The sequence below is a fragment of the Canis lupus genome, chromosome 9 (assembly GCF_011100685.1).
Source record: "Canis lupus familiaris isolate Mischka breed German Shepherd chromosome 9, alternate assembly UU_Cfam_GSD_1.0, whole genome shotgun sequence".
In the NCBI taxonomy this organism is placed as follows: Eukaryota; Metazoa; Chordata; class Mammalia; order Carnivora; family Canidae; genus Canis; species Canis lupus.
In genome coordinates, this window is record NC_049230.1 from 20,237,588 (window position 1) to 20,260,096 (window position 22,509).

A 22,509-nucleotide genomic window follows, 5' to 3' on the forward strand; every position below is an offset into this window, starting at 1 on the left:
GAACAGCCTGCTCCGCCCACGAACTTTCTCGGCTCCAATGGGAACGGAGTTCTGACGACGGCAGGTCCTTATTCATTTGGCTTCAGTCAAGCAGGCTGCGCGTGCGCAACTCCAGGCCGGGCTCTGCGCCGGGGCGCGGGGCACGTACTTTGACGCAGCGCTCTCTCCTCGGGGTGGACGTGGGCAGGTCCCTGTACGCAGGCGCACTGTGGAGGGACGCGGCCTCCCCCGCCGAATCGCGCATCTGCGCAGTTGGTGTTTATTGTGACCGTCGGGCCGCGGCCCCGGATGTTGTGGCTGCCGGGGGGGAGATGGCGGAGGCAGAGGGGGTGGCCGCGGCCCCAGGCCCAGCTTCGGGGCCGGCTTTCAGGAGCCGCCGCGCTCTGTCAGGCTCCTGGGAACGAGACCAGCAGGTTGAGGCGGCGCAGCGGGCCCTGGTGGAGGTGCTGGGGCCTTACGAGCCTCTGCTGAGCCGGGTGCAGGCAGCCCTGGTGTGGGAGCGGCCAGCCAGGAGCGCCCTGTGGTGCCTGGGGCTGAACGCGGCTTTCTGGTGAGAGAACTGGACCCTTGGAAACCCTCCCAGGCGCGAATCCGTCAGGTTTTTCTAGGGCTCTACCACTCGCCTCCCCTGTTTTCTTCGCTGCATCGGCTCCTTCCAGTACCAGCCTAATTTTGCCTCACCTCCTTCCACCGCATCCCGCCTTTAGGCTTTGGCACCGCAGTCCTCCCCGTGGTCCTCCAGTCATCTTCCCTGCTTTACCTGTTCCCGCAGCCTCGCCCCGCACATACGGCAGGAGCTTCTGGTAACATCTTGAGCCGCTCGCAGTGAGCGAGGGCGCCTCGTCTTGGCTCGGGAAAGCTGTGTCACTTAAGGCCATCACTTTCCGTCTCTTGTTTGCTCCAGTATGGTTTGAAGACCATCCCCAGAGCTCTGATTTTAGCAGTTGTTATCGGGGTAGTTGCATGAGGCGTGAGATGTTTGCAAAGGTATCCCTAGGTGTGATAAGAAAACAAGCTTGAGTGATCTGAATTGGCACGTTAGGTGTCCTCTCTCCTGCTCAAGGGAAGTTGTGAAGTGTGAGCGTCAATGAGAGCCTCCAGAGCTGCAACTTGAAAGAAAATTAGAAGCTCTTGAAGAACAAGAAACAGTTATGAAATAGTGAGAGTGAGATTTCACCCATTTCAAAGCCACTTAGGATTGCAACTCATCCCTGTCCCAAGGAATTAGAGATTCATTCTTAGGCACGGTTTATAGGCGGGGAAATTGAGGATGCCTAATAGCGTGTGTGAATTTTCCTGAGCTGGAAAAGTGAGACTATAAATATGCTTTAAAAGTCAGTGTGTCATGCTTTGTGAAAATGGAACTGCTGCTTCTCAGTTGTCATGATCTAAGGTGGACATAGGTCTTCATAAGATCTGCTGAGCATACTTTGGAATTAACTCATAACTAGGAAAGGTTATTCACCAAATTCCAAGGGAACTGAAGTGGGTGGGGGGAGGGGCTTCAACAGAATGAAATAAACCTATTCTGGATAAGTATGAAATGGAACAATGTTTCCAAAGAAAATTTGTTTCTGCTAAAAATACATATTTTTTTGCTAAAAATATTTTTATCCTAAAATTTCTTGTTTTAAAACCAACCCGTTTATTATCCTTTGTCTGAAAGATTTTCAGTGAACTAGAGTAAAACAATTTCAAATTCATTGACAGAAAGATGTAATTTTCAGCTATTACTCCCCTAACAGTTTGAAAGGGACTCAGGTTAAAGGTGTTGCAGCAGTCTCTGGCATTAGTTGTTTCCAGTCTTTAACAAACTTGGTGATAAAGTTTTCCTACAGCATTCTTCATTTATTTTTGGTAGTGCTTCTTTGATCCCCAGGTACCTACTTCTCTTCCTGTTCCTCTCTGGCAGAAACCTTTAACTGTAGCATCTCAATTGGGAGCGTTTTCCAAAATGATCTTCTTTTCCTTTCCCCATCTCCCCCATTACAACCCCTGACCCCAGACCATCTAGTCAAAACTTCATTTTTTACCTACATTGAGATTGTACTCCAAGGGGAGGCAATTTGTCCTCAGTAAGCCAGTTTGGATCAAAGTGTGGTTAGCTGACGTATAAGCTTCATCAGGATTTAAATGAGTAATGAAACCAAGGGTTTGTTAATACAAATAGATCAGTAGCATGTATGTTGTTATTTCTGAAGGGACTTTCCGTAGGCCTCTTGCCTGAGAGACTTTTGAAGTAGAATGTGGAATTGAGGTCTGAACATGATCTCCTACTGAGGCACCACTTTAAATGTTACAGGTAGCTTTAATTTGCTGGCTCTCAACAAGTGTTTGTTAAAGTTTACTAATATGCTATGTTTAGAATCTCACTCAGCTCCCCATTTTTACTCTTGGTCTCTGAAAGCCTTGTGATTGGTCTTTGTCTCTGGCATTTCCTGGTAGCTTGCCTGCTGTGTGTCCAGAATATGGTTACTTGGTACCTTCCCATCCCTCTAGAAGTAGGTGGAAAAGAGCTATAGCAAAATGAAGGTGCGACTCCTGAGACTCTTGCACTTTAAGGAGAAGAGGACCCCTACCCCTTAAGGCTACAGAGTGACCTATAGTGTTAAACCCCCAGAGGCTAAGGTAGTTTGGTGTGACAGTTCACAGGATTGTTGTTTTAGGAAATGAGCTTCCTTGGGAGGCAGTTTGGGTTAAAACTGAAGGTTAGACTTAACATTCTAGTAGTATCATATTATTATGTATGTATGTTGACATTTCAGTTAGGAATGTTGAAGGGTAACTGTGTAGTTCTCTGATACTATAAATGTTTAGAAAATGTAAGGATCATTGGCTCAGGTTGGAGAGAAATTAAGTCTGAAAGTTTTTTTCCTTATTTGTGTTGAATAATGGTACATCTATTAACTAAGATGTCTTACACATTTTGAGGAGGTATTAGAAGATTGGATAGGAGTACAAAAATCACCAGAGTTGACATAGGTATCTCTTAACTTTCTTAAAAAAAAAAAAAAAAAGATTTTATTTATTTATTCATGAGAGTCACAGAGACAGAGACACGGCCGAGGGAGAAGCAGGCTCCATGCAGGGAGCCCGATGTGGAACTCCATCCCGGACCCCAGGATCACGACCTGAGCCGAAGGCAGACACTCAACCACTGAGCCATCCAGGCGTCCCTCTCTTAACTTTCAGTAATATGGATTCTCAGTCAAAGTTTTTCTGTACCTATGAATGTACCCTCTTAAATTTTAGTAAAACAGAATAAAAACAACAAAATAAAAGAGATAGATGTATAGCCTTGCTATAGTATTTCAGGGCTTTCATTCTTTTTTTTTTTTCTTCAGGTTCCAGAGCAATTATGGTGATTATGTCAGAAGTCTTCCAGTCTATATTGCTTCTGGTCACTGATAATGTTATTATCTCTAGGATAGTAACGGCAATGTCAGGCCTTCCTTTCCAGTAGGTTGTGTTTGCATTAGTGTGAGCACCACCTGTAAATGAGAGATTTGAAGGAAGAATATCTGAGTCAGCAAGAATGTATCCTGACAGATTCAGAAAAGAACAGGTTGGAGTTACCTGCTGGTTAAATTCTGATTTAGCAGATCAGGGGAGCACCCAGGAGCCCTGGAAATATGGATGCATTCTAAGCCTCCCCTTTCTGTGAAGAGCAGCACATGATTCAAGGAAGGCTAGATGATTCTGGAGCTCCTTTCCAGTTTTTAACATTCTAGGATTCTAGACAGTCTTTAAATTAGGGATATTGCTTTAGAGCAATCACTAGCTGATTCCCTGTTGAGACCTGCTTTGACAGTCACTTGTCTGCATTAACCATCCTATATTCTAGGGGATATTATGGAATCTATTGTTTCCACAATTAAAAAAATAAAATTGTTCCTTCACCCCCCCAAATAAAAAAATGAGAAGTGATTAAAGGTGTACAGCAGTTTTGATTTAAAAGGTCAGAATTTGAGTGAAAAACAACAGTGAGGAACAGGAAATGGAAGGCAGGGCCCATTTAAGTAGAAACATTTGTTTTGTGAGAATTTACACATCGAATTTCAGATGAAATCTGTTGAGCAAATGTTTCTAATGCTAGTCTTCAGAAGGTTCTTATTGCTTTTGGTAGCCAAGGAGACACCCAAAGATGCCTTGGCTTACATTTTTTTCACCTCTCTTTCACCATCAGTTTTTATCTGTCCTAATTGTAAGGTTGGGTGCTTTCTGTCCATTAACATAAAGTAGGTGTTTAGCAGCTAGCTGGTTTCATTTCTGGTTTTGTGTAAGCAACAACTATCACTACATTATGTGAGTTGGGTTAATTTTTTTCATTCTGATTTACCAGTGACTGGCTCATTAACCAGCGGCCACAAGTGCCGTACAATAATGGGCTTTTTGTCCCTATAGGATGGGAAGGAAGCTTTGTTCTGAAGTGCCAGTGAGACAGGCTTACTCTGTAATAACAAAAGGAAACCAGAAATAGTATCTTCTTTGATGGAAGATAGACATGTGCTCTTTGTTTATGATTATAGCAAATTCTAATTTACCTGTACTAATGAGGATTCATCAGATAGTTAACCTCAAAAAAAATTGTTCAGTTTTGGAATTCCTCATGATATTTCTGGAGACCAGTTTATTTTTCCAAGGAATATTTTATTTAGACTGATAATTGGATTTATTTATTTGTTTGTTTATTTAGACCCTATCCAACCTTCATTAGAGACACAGAGAGAGAGAGGGAGAGGCAGAGACACAGGCAGAGGGAGAAGCAGGCTTAATGCAGAGTGACTGATTTGGGACTCAATCCCAGGACTCTAGGATCATGCCCTGGGCGGAAGGCAGGTACTAAACCACTGAGCCATCCAGGGATCCCCGATAATTGGATTTTAACTCCTTTTTTTTATTTTTTATTTTTTTAATGATAGAGAGAGAGAGGCAGAGACACAGGCAGAGGGAGAAGCAGGCTCCATGCACCGGGAGCCCGACGTGGGATTCGATCCTGAGTCTCCAGGATCACTCCCTGGGCCAAAGGCAGGTGCCAAACCGCTGCGCCACCCAGGGATCCCGGATTTTAACTCCTAATAAAGGGGATGGAAAGTTTACAAAAGGGCTGGGGAAAAAGCAGAAAATAATTGATGGATATATATCTCAGTAGTAGTAAAAAATGTGAATGTAAATGGCAATGAGTTACTAATTTCTGCTTATTAGGTTCTTTTAAATGGTAGTATCTAATTCTGGGGAAAATATGTAAAAATTGGCATGTGGTTGACAGAAACATAAATTGGATAATCTTTCTGGAAAGTAATTAGGCAACATATATTAAGACATTTAAGTTAGTATCTTGGGGTGCCTAGGTGGCTCATTCAGTTAAGCGACCAACTCTTGATTTCGACTCCGGTCACGATCTCAAGGTTGTGAGATCAAACCCAACCTTGGGCTCCATGCTGGGTATGGAGCCTGCTTGGGATTCTCCCTCTCCCTCTGCCCCTTCTCTCTCTTAAAAAAGAAAAAAAAGTGTCTTTTTAGAGACTGGAGGAAATGGGGAATGATTGCCAACTGGTAATGGCTTTCCTTTTGGGATCGTGAAAATGTTCTAAATTAGATGATGGTGATAGTTGTACAACCCTGAATATATTAAAAACCATTGAATCAGACAATTTAAAAGGGTGAATTTTATGGTTTGCAAACTCTATCTCAGAAACACTTATAAAAAAAGTCAATGCCCTTTGACCCAGTAATTCCAGTTAAAGTAATTGTGAGAACAAAGATATATGCTCAGTGATACATAGTTCAGCTTTTTTTATATCAAAAATTGGAGACATTTGTTCAATTAGAAAAGATTTAACAAGACTAATTGTGTATATATATATACACACACACACATATATACAGTACAATCATTTTAGAAGTTTTTGATGTTTTTCTGGTGACACAGGAAAACCTATCTATTGTCAAATGAAGAAAATTGTTTTGTTTTTTTTTTAAGATTTTATTTATTCATGAGAGACACACAGAGAGAGGCAGAGACATAGGCAAAGGGAGAAGCAGGCTCCATGCAGGGAGCCTGACAAGGGACTCAATTCCAGGATTCCAGGATCACGGCCTGAGCGTGATGTCCCAAAGAAGAAGGTTTTTAAACCAGATATGGTATATACATCCATGGATGTATATACCATATTTTTTTAAATTTTTTTTAAAATGAAAGAATAGCATCTGTTCACATTTGGGGGCATGTATGTGGATAAGGGGCCATTTTTCAAAACTTTTTCTTGGGATGCCTGAGTGGCTCAGCAGTTGGGTTTCTGCCTTTGGCTCAGGGTGTGATCCTGGAGTGTGATCCTGGAGTGTGATCCTCTTGTGAATGAATGAATGAATGAATAAATAAATAAATCATTTTTAAAAACCACCAAACATTGTCTTTTTTTTTTTTTTCCACCAAACATTGTCTTAAGGAAAATTTTAAACATGTCCATAAGTAGGTAGAGTAATAATATGTACCATCATGTACCCAGCTTTAAAATTCTTCGGTTCAGGATCCCTGGGTGGCGCAGCGGTTTGGCGCCTGCCTTTGGCCGAGGGCGCGATCCTGGAGACCCGGGATCGAATCCCACGTCGGGCTCCCGGTGCATGGAGCCTGCTTCTCCCTCTGCCTGTGTCTCTGCCTCTCTCTCTTTCTCTCTCTGTGACTATCATAAATAAATAAAAATTAAAAAAAAAAAATTCTTCGGTTCATGGCCAACTTTGTGTCTTCTGTACCTCAGTTCTTTTTCACCTCTTCATTGTTTCGAAGCAAATCCCAGGTGTCTTATAATATTATCTGTAAATATTTTAGATTGTGAATCTCTGAAAAATAAAGACTTTAAAAAAATAACAGCACCGGGCAGCCCTGGTGGCGCAGCGGTTTAGCGCCGCCTGCAGCCCAGGGTGTGATCCTGGAGACCTGGGATCGAGTCCCGCATCGGGCTCCCTGCATGGAGCCTGCTTCTCCCTCTGCCTGTGTCTCTGCCTGCATCTCTATGAATAAATAAATAAAATCTTAAAAAAAAAATAACAGCACCATTATCATATGTAAAAAATTAATGACTCCTTTCAGTGTTCAAATTTCCAGTTTTTTCATAAATACTATTTGTGTTTTGGGGTGCTTAGCTGGCTCAGTCAGTAGAACATATGACTCTTGATCTCAGCTTGGTGAGTTCAAACCTCACATTGGGCATAGAGCTTATTTAAATTTATATATGTATATATATTTAAATATTATTTGTTTTTAAAAATTGTTTGGAGGGCACCTAGGTGGCATAGTCAGTTAAGCATCCAACTCGATTTCAGCTCAGGTCATAATCTCAGGGTCACGAGATTGAGCTTGGAGTTGGGCTCTGTGTCAGGGGCATGGAGCCTGCTTGGGATTTTGTCTCTCTGCCCCCTCCCCTAAAAAAATTTTTTTTTTAAATAATAAGATTGTTTGGATCAGGACCCAAATGAAGTCCACATATTATAACTGATCTGTTTTTTACATATCTTTTATTCTGTTGACCTCCTTTAGTCTTTTTTTCCTCCCTAATTTGTTGGTTGAAGAAATCAGTTTGTCCTATAAAGTGTTTCCCAGACTGGATTTTGCTTATTGCATCCCTGTGCACATTTCCCTTGTGCTCTATATTTTTGTAAATTGGTAGTTGGATCTAGAGGCTTGATCAGATTCAGGTTCAAGAAATTTCTTTTGTTGTTTGGTAAGAGTGTTTCGTAGATGGTATACTAATTTCCTTTTTAATTTCATTTTTCATTATCGCTTACATTTTTAAACTCTCTCCAATAAACATGGTTGCCTTTACGAATAAGAAAAAAATGCATCATTAAGAAAAAATAGATTGTGAACCCACAAAGGATAAAGGCTATGGGCAATCCCCAAATTGAACAATTCACATGTGAATATTCAGAATTGACTTCATTTGCAGTTGCTTTAGTTAAGTTGGGAAGTTCTCATGCTGATTTTAGTAGCTGAAAAATGTTTCACATACTGTCTTATTAAACTCATATACTGCTATATCTGCATGTGAGTTTTTTGATCTGGATGAATAGACATTGGAGGACTAAACCAGTCCAGGAGAATCCTTATTTTTCATCCATCCTTTACCTATACTGATCTCAAAAATACTGTATCTTCAATTATATCTTATCTTTTTTAGAAAAAGATTTTGTTTATTAGAGAGAGAGTACAAGTGAGGGAAGAGGAAGAAGCAGACTCCCCACTGAATAGGGAGCCCTACACTAGGCTGGATCCCAGGACCCTGGGATCATGACACCAGTGGAAGGCAGATGTTTAACCAGCTGAGCCACCCAGGAATCCCCAACACCAACTATGTCTTGTCTCTGCACTTACTTGCAGAGTTTTCTTACAGGTGGGCTGCCTGGTTATGTCTGGTAAAATGATAAGCATTTGATGTGACTTCTTTTCATCTAGTCCCGGTTTTACTCTTTCTGAACTTTTTTTTTCAAAACACACTAATCTGAGATTGATACTACCTTTTTGCTTAGGGTTTTAGTATTGAGGCCTGGAAGGAAGGAAGCACACGCTTACTCATATTTTATGTTTGACAATCAGACCTCTAAGAGAACATTGATGCTAATTGTCTGGTTACCTTGGAGGGGTCAACTGCAGTGTATTGAGGTGATCTTTCCATTAAGTTTTACCTTTATGGAAGAAACTATTTTCCCAAGAAATGTCATTTTACACCACACAGAAAAACTTCTGAAATTCCTACATTGGCTTATTCAAGAAAAAGATAAATCTAGTCCTAAAATTAATTTATGGGCCAGGATTAATCTTGTTCAAGAAGATGTTCACAGTTTTAGCCTTCATGACCCAAAAATATACCTTTTATAAAACTTTACTGTATCACCTTTATCTGCAGGATAAAATCCAATATGCTTGTCATAAAAGGCCGTTCATGATCTGACTCCTTTTTTTTTTTTTTTTCATGATCTGACTCCTGACGCTATCCCCATATTCATCTCCTCCTTGTGTTCTGTTTCAGTTCTATCAAAACTGCTTGTCGTTCTTTAAATATGTCATGCCAGCGGGCTATTCTCCCTGAGTACCCTCTCCTCCCCACATCCTTTTATCCTGTTTTCTTACCATTTATCTGGGTTTTCTTTTTCTTTTCTTTTTTTCTTTTTTGTATTTTATTTTTTCAGTTATCTCCACACCCAGTGTGGGACTCAGACCCACAACCCGAGATCAAGAGTTGCATACTCCAGTGACTGAGCCAGCCAGGCACCCCATTCTTACTTATCTCTTAAATTCCAGTTTAGATGTCCTCTTCTTTGTTATCGTTAGCTTGTCATGTTATATTGCAAACACAGATAGACACATAAATACACTTGAAAGTAAGGTCCATGTCTTTCTCTTTTCTGTAACTGCTATAACTGGGCTGCATACCTCAAAGCCTCTACATAAAATGAGCACTCAATAAATGTTTGTTGGATTGGGTTGAAACATAGGTGGGAACTATAACAGACTACTAGAATAGTTCAGGTCTTGGATAAAGTATTTTTACCGCCATCATTTTTGGAAGATCAGCCTTTCTTAGAAGGGCTTAATATCCTCTCCCTACCCCACTTTATATTTGTTAGTAATTATGATCTGGGAAGTAGAGATTGCAGACAGTCTGGATTGCCTCCGCAGGGAGCCCTTTCAAGCACTCTGGAGAAAACGGTGGCCCTGCCACATCCTCCTGCTGCCAGGAATGAGAAGTAGCGGCACTGAGGAGCAAAAAGCTCTAGAGCCCTTATCCTTGGCCTTGTTAAATTTGCTTGTTAGTTGGGTTGATGAGTTGGCCTTGGAGAAAAGGTTAATGACTAGGCAGCTCTAGAGGCTTATTTTTGTTAAGCTGCTTTCATTCTTTAATCTCATGTATAATTACAGTGTCCTTTAAATGGTGGTGGAGGGGAATTGGAATAGGGTTATCACTGGTGACTGGAACTTCACTCTTTGTGTAGTTTTTAAAATTACATAACATGGACTCATGTTTTTTTTTAAACAATTTTTTTAAGATTATTTATTTACTTATGAGAGAGAGAGAGAGAGGCGCAGAGACACAGGAGGAGAGAGAAGCAGGCTCCATGCCAGGAGCCCGACGTGGGACTCGATCCCGGGACCCCAGGATCATGCCCTGAGCCAAAGGCAGGCGCCAAACCGCTGAGCCACCCAGGGGTCCCCCCCTGGACTCATGTTTATTGAAAACCAGTACAAAAATATCTAGAAATAAAAAGTTCCTCTGCCAATCCATGAATATGTAGATGTATTCATATGTACACATAGATAAAGCTTTTTTTTTCCATTTACATATAAAGATTATACTCTATTGTTCTGTGGTTATGTCAAGTCATTAGGTAGTGTGGTGAGCTGAGAAAGCAAGAGGTCATTTGTAACCAAACCAACCTTACCCTTGTTTGATCCATTTGCTGTGATAATAGCTAGTAACACTTCTACATTGTAAAATTGAATAGAACTACGTCTTAGGCTTATATTTTCTTGTCTTTTTAAGCAAGATGAAGTATGACTATTAAAATTTTTATTTATTTATGTATTTACTTATTTATGAGAGAGAGAGATAATGAGAGAGCATGAGCAGCGGGGAGAGGGAGAAGAAGGCTCCCTGCTGAGCAGGAAGCCCAATGTGGGGCTGATCCCAGAACCCTGGGGTCACAACCTGAGCGAAAGGCAGATACTTAATGGACTGAACCACCCAGGCGCCCCAAGTATGATATTTTTACAGGGAATTAAGTATGTTGTTTCTAAAACCTACAAACAATCCTCCAAATTCTGTCATTGTTACCACTACATACAAAGAAACTGGAACACGAACGCCTAGGTGGCTTGGCAATTGAGTGTCTGCCTTTGGCTCAGGGCCTGGTCCCGGGGTCCTGAGATGGGAGTCCCACATCAGGCTCTCTGCGGGGAGCCTGCTTTTACCTCTGCCTGTGTCTCTGCCCCTCTTTCTGTGTCTCTCAGGAATAAATATAAAATCTTAAAAAAACAAAACAAAACGAAGAAACAGTCTTTAAAGAGGTTAAGCTAATTTATTCAAAGTCATATGACTAAGTGAGTGTTCAGAGAATCAGACTCAAGCCAGTCTGACTTGAAAAGCTATGCCTACTACAGTCCCTGCTGAACCATCTATGGTCAGGGCCAGTGGTGTCCCTGATCTGTTGCAAATCAATACTTTTGTAAAATGCAATATAAATGAGTTACTAGAAAAATTAAGTTACTAGAAAGTTACTAAATTAAGTTACTAGAAAAATTAAGTTTATTTATTTATTTAAGATTTTATTTATTTATTCACGAGAGACAGAGAGGCAGAGACACAGGCGAGGGAGAAGCAGGCTCCATGCAAGGAGCCTGATGTGGGACTCGATCCCGGGACTCCAGGATCACGCCCCAGGCTGAAGGCGGCGCTGAACCGCTGAGCCACCCGGGGTGCCTGAAAAATTAAGTTTAAAAGACAGAAAATATAAACCCAAATATGTTCTGTGATTCAAGATTACTTGGTCAAATTGCTATAATTTTTTTTTTAAATGTTTACTCTAAATTTTCTACTTGGCTTCCTCACAGACTGACAGAATTAGCTTGTGGGCCAGCACTGTCCTAAAGATACTGAAAGGCTGGTGTAGTACAAAGACTCATAGAACTTGTTTTTTGATTATCTTTTTCCCCCCACATTTTGTGAAAGATTTATTTTATTTATTACATTTTTACTTATTCATTTGACGGGAGAGAGAGTGCAGAAGAGCACAAGCAGGGGGAGCGACAGGGAGAGGGAGATATAGGGCTTTAGTTTTCTTGTATTGTCTTTGTCTGGCTTTGATATCAGAGTAATGCTGGCCTCATAAAATCAATCAGAAATGTTCCCTCTTCAATTTTTTGGAAATGTTTAAGAAGTATTGGTGTTAATTCTTAAGAACTGGCTTTTATTATTTATTTATTTTTTAAAAAAGATTTTATTTATTTATTCATGAGAGACAGAGAGAGAGAGAGAGAGAGAGAGAGAGAGAGAGAGAGGAAGAGACACAGGCAGAGAGAAGCAGGCTCCACGCAGGGAGACCAACGTGTGGGACTCGATCCTGGGACTCCAGGATCACGCCCTGGGCTGAAGGCAGGCGCTAAACCACTGGGCCGCTATTAATTCTAATTAACTAGAATTAATTAAATTCTAATTAACTAGAATTAATTAAATTCTAATTAACTAGAATTAATTAAATTCTAATTAATTTAATTTAGAATGTTGCTTCAGTGCTAACTTTCTGTTGACCTTAATCAAATCATTTTACTGTTTTAGACCTGAGTTCCTCCATCTGTAAAAAGATACCTAATTGAATTACATGCTTTGTAACACATCTCTTATCAGTTTGTTGCCCTACAGTGGGGTCTAATTTGGTAGAAGGGTGTTTGTTTTCATTATAATAAGTTATCAGGGATGAATTTCTCCCTGAAATTAATAGAATTGCAGACTTGAAAGACTTTAAGAAGTTATTTGATTTAGTCCTCTGCCTTTACAGAAGCAAATTATCTCTTCCCCATAAATACAATAGCTGAGGTTCAGAAAGCTTTTTTTTTTTTTTTTAAGATTTTATTTATTTATTCATGAGAGACACAGAGAGAGAGAGAGGCAGAGACACAGGTAGAGGGAGAAGCAGGCTCCATGCTGGGAGCTCGATGTGGGACTCAATCCCTGGTCTCCAGGATGACGCCCTGGGCTGAAGGCAGGCGCTAAACCGCTGAGCCACCCGGGGATCCCCTAATGTTCAGAAAGTTTAAGTGATTTTCTTAAGGTACGTAACTAGGACTTAAGTATGTTTACTAAAGCCTGAAGTATACAGATGGTCCTTTCCGAAATTAGCTTAATTGAATAATAATCTTCTGTTTTTTCTTCTCTGTAGGTTCTTTGCACTGACATCCCTTCGTCTTGTGTTTTTACTTGCATTCAGCTCTATGATCATTGTATGTATAGACCAATGGAAGAACAAAATCTGGCCTGAAATAAAAGGTGAGTTTGATAGCATTTAGAACAGTCTGAACTGGAAATGGTCTTTCCTTTAATTTTTACCTTTAGTTTTGGGGGTTTATGAGGGAGTGTATAGAACTGGGAATATCTTTTGATGTGTGAATTACTTGTTTTAGGAGACACTTGAAGGGCTGGTGCTCCATCGGTAGTTCCTTACAGCTGCATTCCACCTTTCCCATTGTTACTAAGCTCAAGAAATCTGTATCCACCACCTGAGATATTCTTGCCCTTATAATTGGCCAGAGGAATAAATAGTCTTCAAGTTAAAAAAAATAGATAGACATATCTACATCATTGGATACTGCATCTTTACTGAGGCAGTATCAATTTGCCTCTCAGGAATTTCTTTTAAATTGCTTATTTGCAAAAAACACTAAGCTAAGCATTGTGATTCATATAAAGTAAGATACGTTTCCTTTTCTCAAAGATTATATAGGCACAAACAAAAGACCAGTGAAATGATAGCTACAGAACAGTACCAGAGATGTCACTGTGTAGTATGTAATTGGTATGTTTGTCATGTATTTTGGCCCTGGTTCAGGCCTTGAATGAAGCAAGTGACTTGAACAAGTGAAGAGAGAAGTGGTGTTTCTAGTGGCACCAGTAGTTCGATTAGTCTGAGAAACCAGAAGCAGCAAAGCATCTCCTGAGAACAAGGAATTAGTCACTTTCACCAGAATGAAGAGGTCATTAAAAGGAAATAAAACTGATAATATGTTGGGATTAGATTTTACAAGGCCTTCAAGTTAGGCCTAGAAGTTTAGGCTTAATCCTATAGGTAGTGAATGATCATTGAGCATTTCTTTTTTAGAGTTATATTGTGAGGTGATACAGAAGATTGATAGCATTTTACAGGATCACATGGAAAGAAAAGGGAAAGAGGGAGACTTGATAGGAAACTATGACTGTATCTGTGTGAGAAATAGAGAGGTATTCATGGAAACAAACAATGGGTGGCTTGGAGAGCTGGGAAGAAGAAAGATACATTAAGACTGATAAGTAGGGAATTAGAAGAATAAGGGATAAACGCCATTGAAGTGTTGGCAGGATATTTACATGAGAGTATATAGCTTTTAAATACATTCCCATCCTATTTTGCAAAGACTTTAAGGAATCATGTAGTTCATCACCTGTCTTATGGCTGGTGAATGTCAAAAGATGACATCATTCATTGTAGTTAATGCATCTCTTTTTAAAGAGAAAAGGCAGATTTCTGGATTTGGAGTAGTTCTAACATGCCTCAGTAACCTGGTGCACATTGATGTATGTGAGCAGCCAAGACACCCTTGAGGGGTAGGGTGGATCATTTTTCTTGTGCACCTTGGCTCTCAGTTGTAGTAAGTAGAAGGGACCCTGATGTTCCATTTGGATCCCCTCACCCGCCCACCAGAGAAATGAGCAGGCATCAGCCATCCTCCCCATGTCTGCACTCCCCTAACTCTGTCAGTATAACCTGGTGTCTCCTTTTTATTGGCTATTACTATTTTCTTTTCCCCAAACCTATTAAAACTCGAGCTGTCAGACCAACAGCCTAACATTTTTATGTTTAGTTTGCCCTACCAACTAATGCTGGTGTTTGTTTTAATATTGTAGTGCCAAGACCCGACGCATTAGACAATGAGAGGTATGGAACACTAATTAAATCCCTTTTTGTTGCTCTGATTGATTCTCTTGTTGTAATATTCTGGTTACATGTTGTTAACTCCATGTTATGGATACAGAGTATGAGCTGAGAACCTAGTCTGTTCCGAATAATCATCTTAACAAATCCTAAAGTTCAGGTAGCAAGTTGAGATTGCTAGTGTCCTCTGCTATTAACAAGAAAAGTTTCTGAAAAGGAGCATTATAGTGCCCTGTAACCTGATATGCCAAGGAGTTAGCTGCATTTTTTAGCTCTACTGTAAAAACTTAGAGGCAGCTTATTTCATTTGTTTCCTGACTTTTATTCCAGATCATTTAGTGTTTTCTGTGACCTCTAGCTTTTTAAAAAGTTTCTGGTCAGAAAACACATTGGTTCCTGGCATCAGCAAGCCAAAGATTCCTCTTGTGTCTTACAGCTCTTGCTTTCATTTCTCAGTTCATTCATCCCATATGTTTGATCCAAGGAATTTCCTCTGCTATGGTTTATTTTACTTTTGCTATATTTATTTTCTGAGGGACACATCTACCATTGCCTCCCCCTCAGCAGCAGCAGTGTCAGATTGTGTTTTACTTTTATCCCTGAATTGCAATCACAGTGAATTGCAATGGTCCGAGTGCAGGGAAGATGTTTCTAAGCACAAAGTGCCTTGGAGCTAGTGGCAGGTTTATACACGTGGATTGGACTGCTTGCTCATAGGGTGGAGTTGTCAGAACAAATGTGCCCTCCTAGTCCCTAAATTCAAGTTTCAACCTGGTGAGACAAGAAAAAAGTCCCACTTCACCTCCAAAGCACCTAGAACTAGCCACTCCCAAGCTCCAGTTGAAACCTAGAAGCATTGGCTGCCAATGCCACAGCAAGATGGGGGGAATCCCTCAACACCCTCCTTTCACAGCTCCCCCTTCTCTCTCCTATAGCTGGGGCTTTGTGCACCCTCGGTTGCTCAGCGTGCCCGAGCTCTGCCACCACGTAGCTGAAGTCTGGGTTAGTGGGACCATTTTCATAAGGAATCTTGTGCTTTTCAAAAAGCAAAACCCAGGCAAGGTAAGACTCTTCCCTTTTCACTTTCATTTCTGGCTTCTCAGTATAGATTATGCTAAAGTGAAACAGTCTTTTGACTACATAGTGTCATTCAAGAGAGAAAAAGACCGTGATGATCGTGGAGGCAAAGAGAATTTGTAGGAAGGGCTTCTGACCAGCCACTAGGACTAAGGGAAGAGGTTGATGACTCCTTTAGGTGCTTGCCTCTGAGATAGAGCCATCTTCCTGCCCCACGATGGAAAAGAGAGCTTGCTTGTGTGCATTCTGTGTCATATTAAACATGTGGTAGGTTGTTGGGTTTTTTACTTTTTTTACTTTTTTTTTTTTTTAACTTAAAAAACCCACCACCACCACTTGCTTTCCGAGAGAATTTTTGGCTAAGCCTGTGCAAACCAATTTCCCAGCGGGAAAGGTGCAGCCCTGTTGGGTTAGCAAAGGAAAAGGAGTTTGAATAAAATGGACATCCTCCTTTTCATCCCAAGCAGAGTCACCATGAGATGCAAAAGTGGCTAGACACAGCTGTCATTCTGACGTGCCCACTTATAGGTCATAGTCATTTCAGTCGTCTCCACCTTTCCCTTGTCCGCACCCCAGTCTCCTGCCGTGTAACAGAAAATACTGTTTCCTGACTCCTCTAGTTCTGCTTGCTGAGCTGTGGGATATTGACCTTTTTGGCCGTCTTGGGCCGCTACATCCCCGGGCTCCTGCTATCCTATTTGATACGTAAGTATGGCACATACCTCCTCCAGAGCTTTCCCTACACCTAGCTTTTCTAGCCACAGCTAACTCTGGGTCTAGGAAGAGGACTTTTATATTTTGGTTCTCCAGGAAATGACCTGTTTATATTTTCATAATCTGTTTGGTGTCATGAAAATATCTTTCTTCTTGCTTATAACAGCCTCCCCCCACACAAAGGGCTTTTCTTACCAAGTCAGCTTTAGAAATTGATGAGGGTCCACTAACATATATTGTATTACCAGCCCTAAAGGACTGTCTGTCCCTGTTTAGGAGGAAATTTTTAGAGTTAGTATGTTGTGTGACAGAATATAACTTTTAGGGGTTTCTCTACTAGGCTCTGCTTATCCTGGAGCACTTCTTTTTCTCCTGGAGCACAGTTTTTTTAGATTTAGTTACTTCCTGTTGGCATGAATTTTGCGTGGGGCTGGAAAAACTGAGGAGCTATGTCTGTGGCCAGCCCCTTACATGATTTGTTGTCATTACTGAGGCATTGTTACCATTTAGCCTGATTTATGGCTCAATGACACTTATATGCAAGTGACCACACCTGGTTCTGTCCTTGATAAATCAGTAGCCCACTCTAATGTGCAGAGCCATATAGGTGGCGGCAGAAGTCTTTAGACCTTCCAGAGCCCCTCTCATGTGGTACGGGAGACTGTTAAAGATCACCAGCAGAATGAAGGAGAACTATTCCACACCGAGTGTCTAGTCAGAGGACACAATAGCAGAGGGACGGTCGGGACTGTTTGTACAGCCCCCTCTCCACTTTGCCACTGTCTCCCACTCCTCTCAGTTGTCACTGTCATGACGTGGCCTCTTGCTGTGTACCACCGGCTGTGGGATCGAGCATATGTACGGCTGAAGCCAGCTCTGCAGCGGCTGGACTTCAGTGTCCGTGGCTACATGATGTCCAAGCAGAGAGAGAGACAATGTAAGTGTCAAGGAGAGGCTTCCTTCCACTTGGGCAATTTGGGGAAGAGAAGAGAAAAGCCCATAGGTCTGACATAACGGGCAGGTCTTCAGAAGTGGGAGAAGTGGGGTGTGGTTGTTTTGTAAGGGGGGGTAGATAAAAGTGATATTTTATTCCAGGGAAACCTCTGCAGGCTTACCAATTTTGGCATTTGGGATTCTGGACACTCCCATTTTAAGCAAATCTGGGAAAAGCTCTTCCAAGTTGAATAAAAGTCAGACAGATAGCCCTAATGTTTGCTTGCTTTTTATGAAGCACTTTCCATGTGCCCAAGCACTGTGGTGGCAACTCTGCATATTTTTATTTATTTTATATATTTTTTAATTTTAATTTTATTAACAAGTATTTTACTTAATCTTGACAACCTTGAGAAAAGAAATTGAACTTCAGGGGTGCCTTTTTTTTGCCAGGACCCTGGAAACAATTCCACATCAGGCTCCCCATGGGGAGCCTGCTTCTCCCTCTGCCTCTCTCTGTGTCCCTTGTGAATAAATAAATCTTTTTTAAAAAAGGAGAAATTGAACTTCACAGGTAGTAAATGGCAACTCCTAAACCAGGCCTCTTTTCACTACTGAAAGCTGCTTTCCAAAGGTGATACTTTCATACTGCCTGAGAAGCCAGAAGTATACTAGCCTAAGACCCTCCCAATACATGAATGACAGTTGTGTGAACTTTCTCCTCCCTTCTGTGGGCTGGTGATATTTGGTGTTTTATTAAGCCCTCACCTTCAAAGAGCCCATTGCATGGTCATCAAGGCCCAGCTTATCCCCTGGCACAGCCAGCTGAATAGTATCAGTACTCAAAAGCCTGATTTAACCAAGGTGGGGCATCTTTGCCCTCTCTATGATACTGTCCACTTTCCTCTTGACATCTGTCTGCCTCTGACCTATCCTAGGAGTTGTTAATCATCTGACCAGAACAAAAATGTGAAGGGGCTGGTGGAGGAGAGGCATTGGAAGATCTTCTCTCCTATGTTATCAGCTTATCTTGCCACTTAGGCTCAGCAACCCTACCCTTAGGCATTGTAATGTAGGCTTTGGGCCAAATTCAGAGGGTTCATTCTCTTATGTTCTGATTTTATGCCTTTGAAGTCTGGGGCGGGTGGGGTTCCCACCCACCCCCACCCCTGCCCTGCAAGGGAGGGTGTCAAGGCCTTCTGCTCTCTCTGTTTAGTATGCCGCAGAGCTCTATATCCAGAGCGTGCCTTGGACAACCACAGCGACAGTGAAGAGGAGCTTGCTGCCTTCTGTCCTCAGGTATCTTGGGTGCGGGAGGTGCAGCACTGGCTAGTTTTCTTTTAGCTCCCATTAACCATCTAGCACCTCACATTTAGGTGGTAACTAGGTTTTCAAGCTCATTATGGGTGCTTCAAGGCCCCACCCTCTCCTTGCCTGTAAGAGCCGTGAGGAGAAAGCTAGTATTCTTTTTGGACTGTGCGTAGATCTGTTTGGGTCTGGTGACCAGCACACCTTCTTCCATGTCTCCTTTTAATCTCTACCATCATGGCAGAACTTCTGGAATTGGCGTGATTGTCTTTTAACAGCCCAGCCCGTGTTATGTTGGGCAATGTATCTTCCTGGCCACCTGTGAAAAGTAATCTCTGGATCAGTTATTTGCTTATGAGTAAGTGGCTGGTTGACTCCCCAGACTGCTTTCCTTCCTGTGCTCAAGATTGATAAGTACAGGTATTTTCCTTGGAGCAGCCCAAAAGGGGTCAAGATATTGACTAAAGTCCCCAGTCTTGCCTGGTTGCACTGCTGGCCTTAGACTAGCCATTAGGGCCAGCTAATTAGTAGAGCTGTAACTGGGGAACTGCACCTTTTCCTAATGGCATCCTCTCTTCAGGCTTGTTGGTCTTTTCTTTCCTAAGCTGGATGATTCTACTGTTGCCAGGGAGTTGGCCATCACAGACTCTGAGCACTCAGATGCTGAGGTCTCCTGTACAGACAATGGTACATTCAATCTTTCACGGGGCCAGACACCTCTAACAGAAGGCTCTGAAGGTGAGGGAAACCGTGGACATGAGTTCATACAGCTATGACAGTTGCTGCTCAGCTTCATGGGCAGAGAGGATACCGCCCGGTCCTCTCTTGTTTTCTGAGGTGTGGAACAGGTGGCAGAGCAGCTTTGCGGGTATGGCTACAGCTGGGATTGCACCACTGCTCTCTTTGAAATCTTCCTGGAGCCTTGGGTTGGCAGAAGGGGATGGAATTCTTTGGACAGTAGAGATCATAGCAGTCTATAAGTGGAGGGGAGAAGCCGACCAGTACTACAGGTTTTGCTTTACCTTGAGAAATTCAGGGTAGAAAAATCTGGTTACATGGGGCTTGCTTTGTGGGGCTAGGGCACAGGAGTGGCAGGCTGTTGCCATGTCTCAAAAACACCTCTATTCCACTCTCCCAGACCTAGATGGTCACAGCGATCCAGAAGAATCCTTTGCCAGAGACCTTCCAGACTTCCCTTCCATTAACGTGGATCCTGCTGGCCTGGATGATGAGGACGATACTAGCATTGGGATGCCTAACTTGATGTACCGTTCCCCACCAGGGGCCGGGGAGCTCCAGAACCCCCCTGCTAGCCAGGATGAAGCTGTACTGCCGGAACTCCTTCTTGGTTCCCTGCCTGCAGGATCCAACCTCACCAGCAACCTTGCCAGCCTGGTCTCCCAGGGCATGATCCACCTGGCTCTGTCAGGGGCCTCTCAGCCAGGCCCTTCTGGCCCGCCTCCCCGGAGAGCAACAAGAGGCTTCCTCCGGGCCCCCAGTTCAGACCTGGACACTGATGCTGAAGGGGATGACTTTGAACTTCTGGACCAGTCGGAGCTGAATCAGCTGGACCCTGCCAGTTCCAGGAGCCACTGAGGCAGAGACTCCTTTTAGGGGTCACTGTGGTTTAGGTTTTTTTTCTTCCTATCCCACTTAAGGTGAAGGGGCAAGGGAAGAACCCAGGTCCCATCCACTGAATTATATATGTATGCTTGGTGGCCTGGTCGAAGCTCAGGCCTGCTGAGAGGATACTCACTCCCCTGCTACCAGCTGGATGCCCATTTCTGAGCTCAATCACTGCAGTGAGAGTGCCTCCCCCCCCTCCCCCCCGAGGGAGGCTTCTCTCCATCAGAATGGTACTTTTGGGGAACAAAGTAGTCAGGGGTATTGGTTCCCCTTTGAGGGGGTGCTGCTGTTTGCTTCTAGGTATGGGTGCTCGGGGGCCCTCAGTGATAGAAGCACCCTTCCCTTCCTTCCTTCCTCCCTTCATCACCCTCCTGGAGCTCCAAGTCAGGCAGCAGCCGGAAGTGTTACATTGCCATCTTCCTCTTTTGCTAAGCCATGATTTGATTTGTCTTTTTCTAAGCAAGTTTTTTGGTTCTGCAGAGCAGGCCTGCTCCCTCTGCCCCAGCCCATCCTCATTTCTTGAGGCCTAATCTCCAGTGCTCCAAAATAGTGCTTGTGAAATTTAGAAATGTGAACATGATGTGGGGGTGGGCCTCTTCGACATTACCTTGGGCTGTGGGGTCAGCTGGCTGAGAGGGTGAGTGCTTCTGTATCTCCTGGTCTCATGGAATCTTCTGAAGCTGCCTGGTCATTTTTGGTGCTGCTAACCCCCGGCTCCATTTGGCCATCAGCCTGAGCAACGAGCAAAGCAATACCATACCATATCCATTTCCATGTTCCTGTTCCTTCCCCTGCTCCTCCTTTGGAGAAGCAATAATTGCATGGGGGATGTCAAAGTAGCACTTTACAAATGGCTCATTGGCATTCACCCCAGGAGCCACCAGCTCTTCTTGCACCAGCTATTCTTACTCCCTATTCAGTTCCTTTTAATACTTTTATTTTCAACTGCTTCCCAACTTGGGGCCTCTTTTAAGGATGAGGCCAGTTAGCAAGAATATGTCTGTAGTCGGCAGAGACCTTTCTAAGGGGTATCTGTTCTACCACTCCTAGAAGAATCATGAGACAAAAACTAAAAATGGTAATTCTAAACCTATGCCAGCGTACAGCCTCTCTGCCTCCCCAATCAGAGCTCAGGCCAAACTCTTCTGTCCTCTTGCCCTCTGCATTAACCCTTTGCTGATCCTCAGGGACCACTCCCCCAACACCCCCATACCTGGGCAAGGGATGTTGGACAGAGCCCATTTTCATGTGCTGCAAGTGGGAGTGTGCTAACACGTTTGCTCTTGGTTGATGGAAAAGGTAGAGGCCAGGAGTGAAAATTAAGAGAAGGAAGAAGAGCTAGGTGCCTGTTTCACAGTCACTTGTGTGTGAAAGATTAGGAGTCAGTGGCATCTCCCCACTTTACGGTTCTCAGACTTTGGACACCTTCTATCTTCTCAGAGCCCAGATGAGCTCACAGGTGAGCTCTGATGTGGGAAAAAAAAACAGGAAGTGTGGAAGAGGAGTGGGTTTTGGTGTGTTTGCATGAGTGTGTAGCTTCAGGCCTTGGAAGTTGGCAAGAGGGAGGGAGGAAGGAGAGCAAAATCTTCAGAAGGTGTTTCTTGTACCTGGGGGATCATGCTCTGAATCTCCTTAGTCCTCCACTGTGAACTGGGGTGGGGATGGGTGGGCAGGGCGGGGGTGGGGGGGAGTGGTGCTGGGGAATAAATCTTGTATGAGAACAATCTTTAAGAGACTAATGTTGAATGGTGTCTTACCCTTGACAGTCTGTTAATCCAAAATGGGATTAATCTGAGGTGACAGCCTCAGAAGAGGAAGCCCAGGTGTGAGGGACCCACCTGCCTGTCCCCATTTGTGACTTTTGTGATGGTCAGAACAATCACCATGGGATGAGGCCCCCTCCCCTCCCCTCCCCTCCCCTCCCCAGGAGAGCCCAGACAGCATAACTGGCTCTCGTGGCTGGCATCTAGCCTGCAGTCCCATCATTTTTAATTCTTGATACTGTTCCCTAGCCGTGTGAAGACACGTACGTGCTTCAAAGGCTAATGAGACTTTAGGTAACAGAAGGCTTTAAAAAGTAGCACCGTGCTCCTCTGGATTGAGCTGCAGGGACAGCTGCTCTTTGGCCTTCAGCTGACCTCAGAAACTAGAAACACTTATTTCAGGCTTTGTCCC

General features: G+C 43.0%; 1 protein-coding gene across 1 annotated transcript; it reads left to right on the plus strand.

The window, feature by feature from the left end:
- Positions 1-187: 187 nt before the first annotated feature.
- RETREG3 (reticulophagy regulator family member 3) lies at positions 188-22,060 on the plus strand. Its single transcript, XM_038547261.1, has 9 exons — positions 188-550; positions 12,931-13,037; positions 14,649-14,679; positions 15,612-15,738; positions 16,374-16,458; positions 17,267-17,404; positions 18,617-18,699; positions 19,314-19,446; positions 19,847-22,060. Exons 1-9 carry the CDS (start codon positions 312-314, stop codon positions 20,302-20,304), a joined length of 1,401 nt encoding a protein of 466 aa, XP_038403189.1. The 5' UTR covers positions 188-311; the 3' UTR covers positions 20,305-22,060.
- Positions 22,061-22,509: the final 449 nt, after the last annotated feature.

Bases quoted from the DNA above. Each gene is read 5' to 3' on its own strand.
- RETREG3 (XM_038547261.1), top strand. From the start codon at position 312: ATGGCGGAGGCAGAGGGGGTGGCCGCGGCCCCAGGCCCAGCTTCGGGG. The intron at 15,739-16,373 runs GTAAGACTCTTC...TGACTCCTCTAG, and splicing joins AAAAGCAAAACCCAGGCAAG to TTCTGCTTGCTGAGCTGTGG. The intron at 19,447-19,846 runs GTGAGGGAAACC...CCACTCTCCCAG, and splicing joins TCTAACAGAAGGCTCTGAAG to ACCTAGATGGTCACAGCGAT.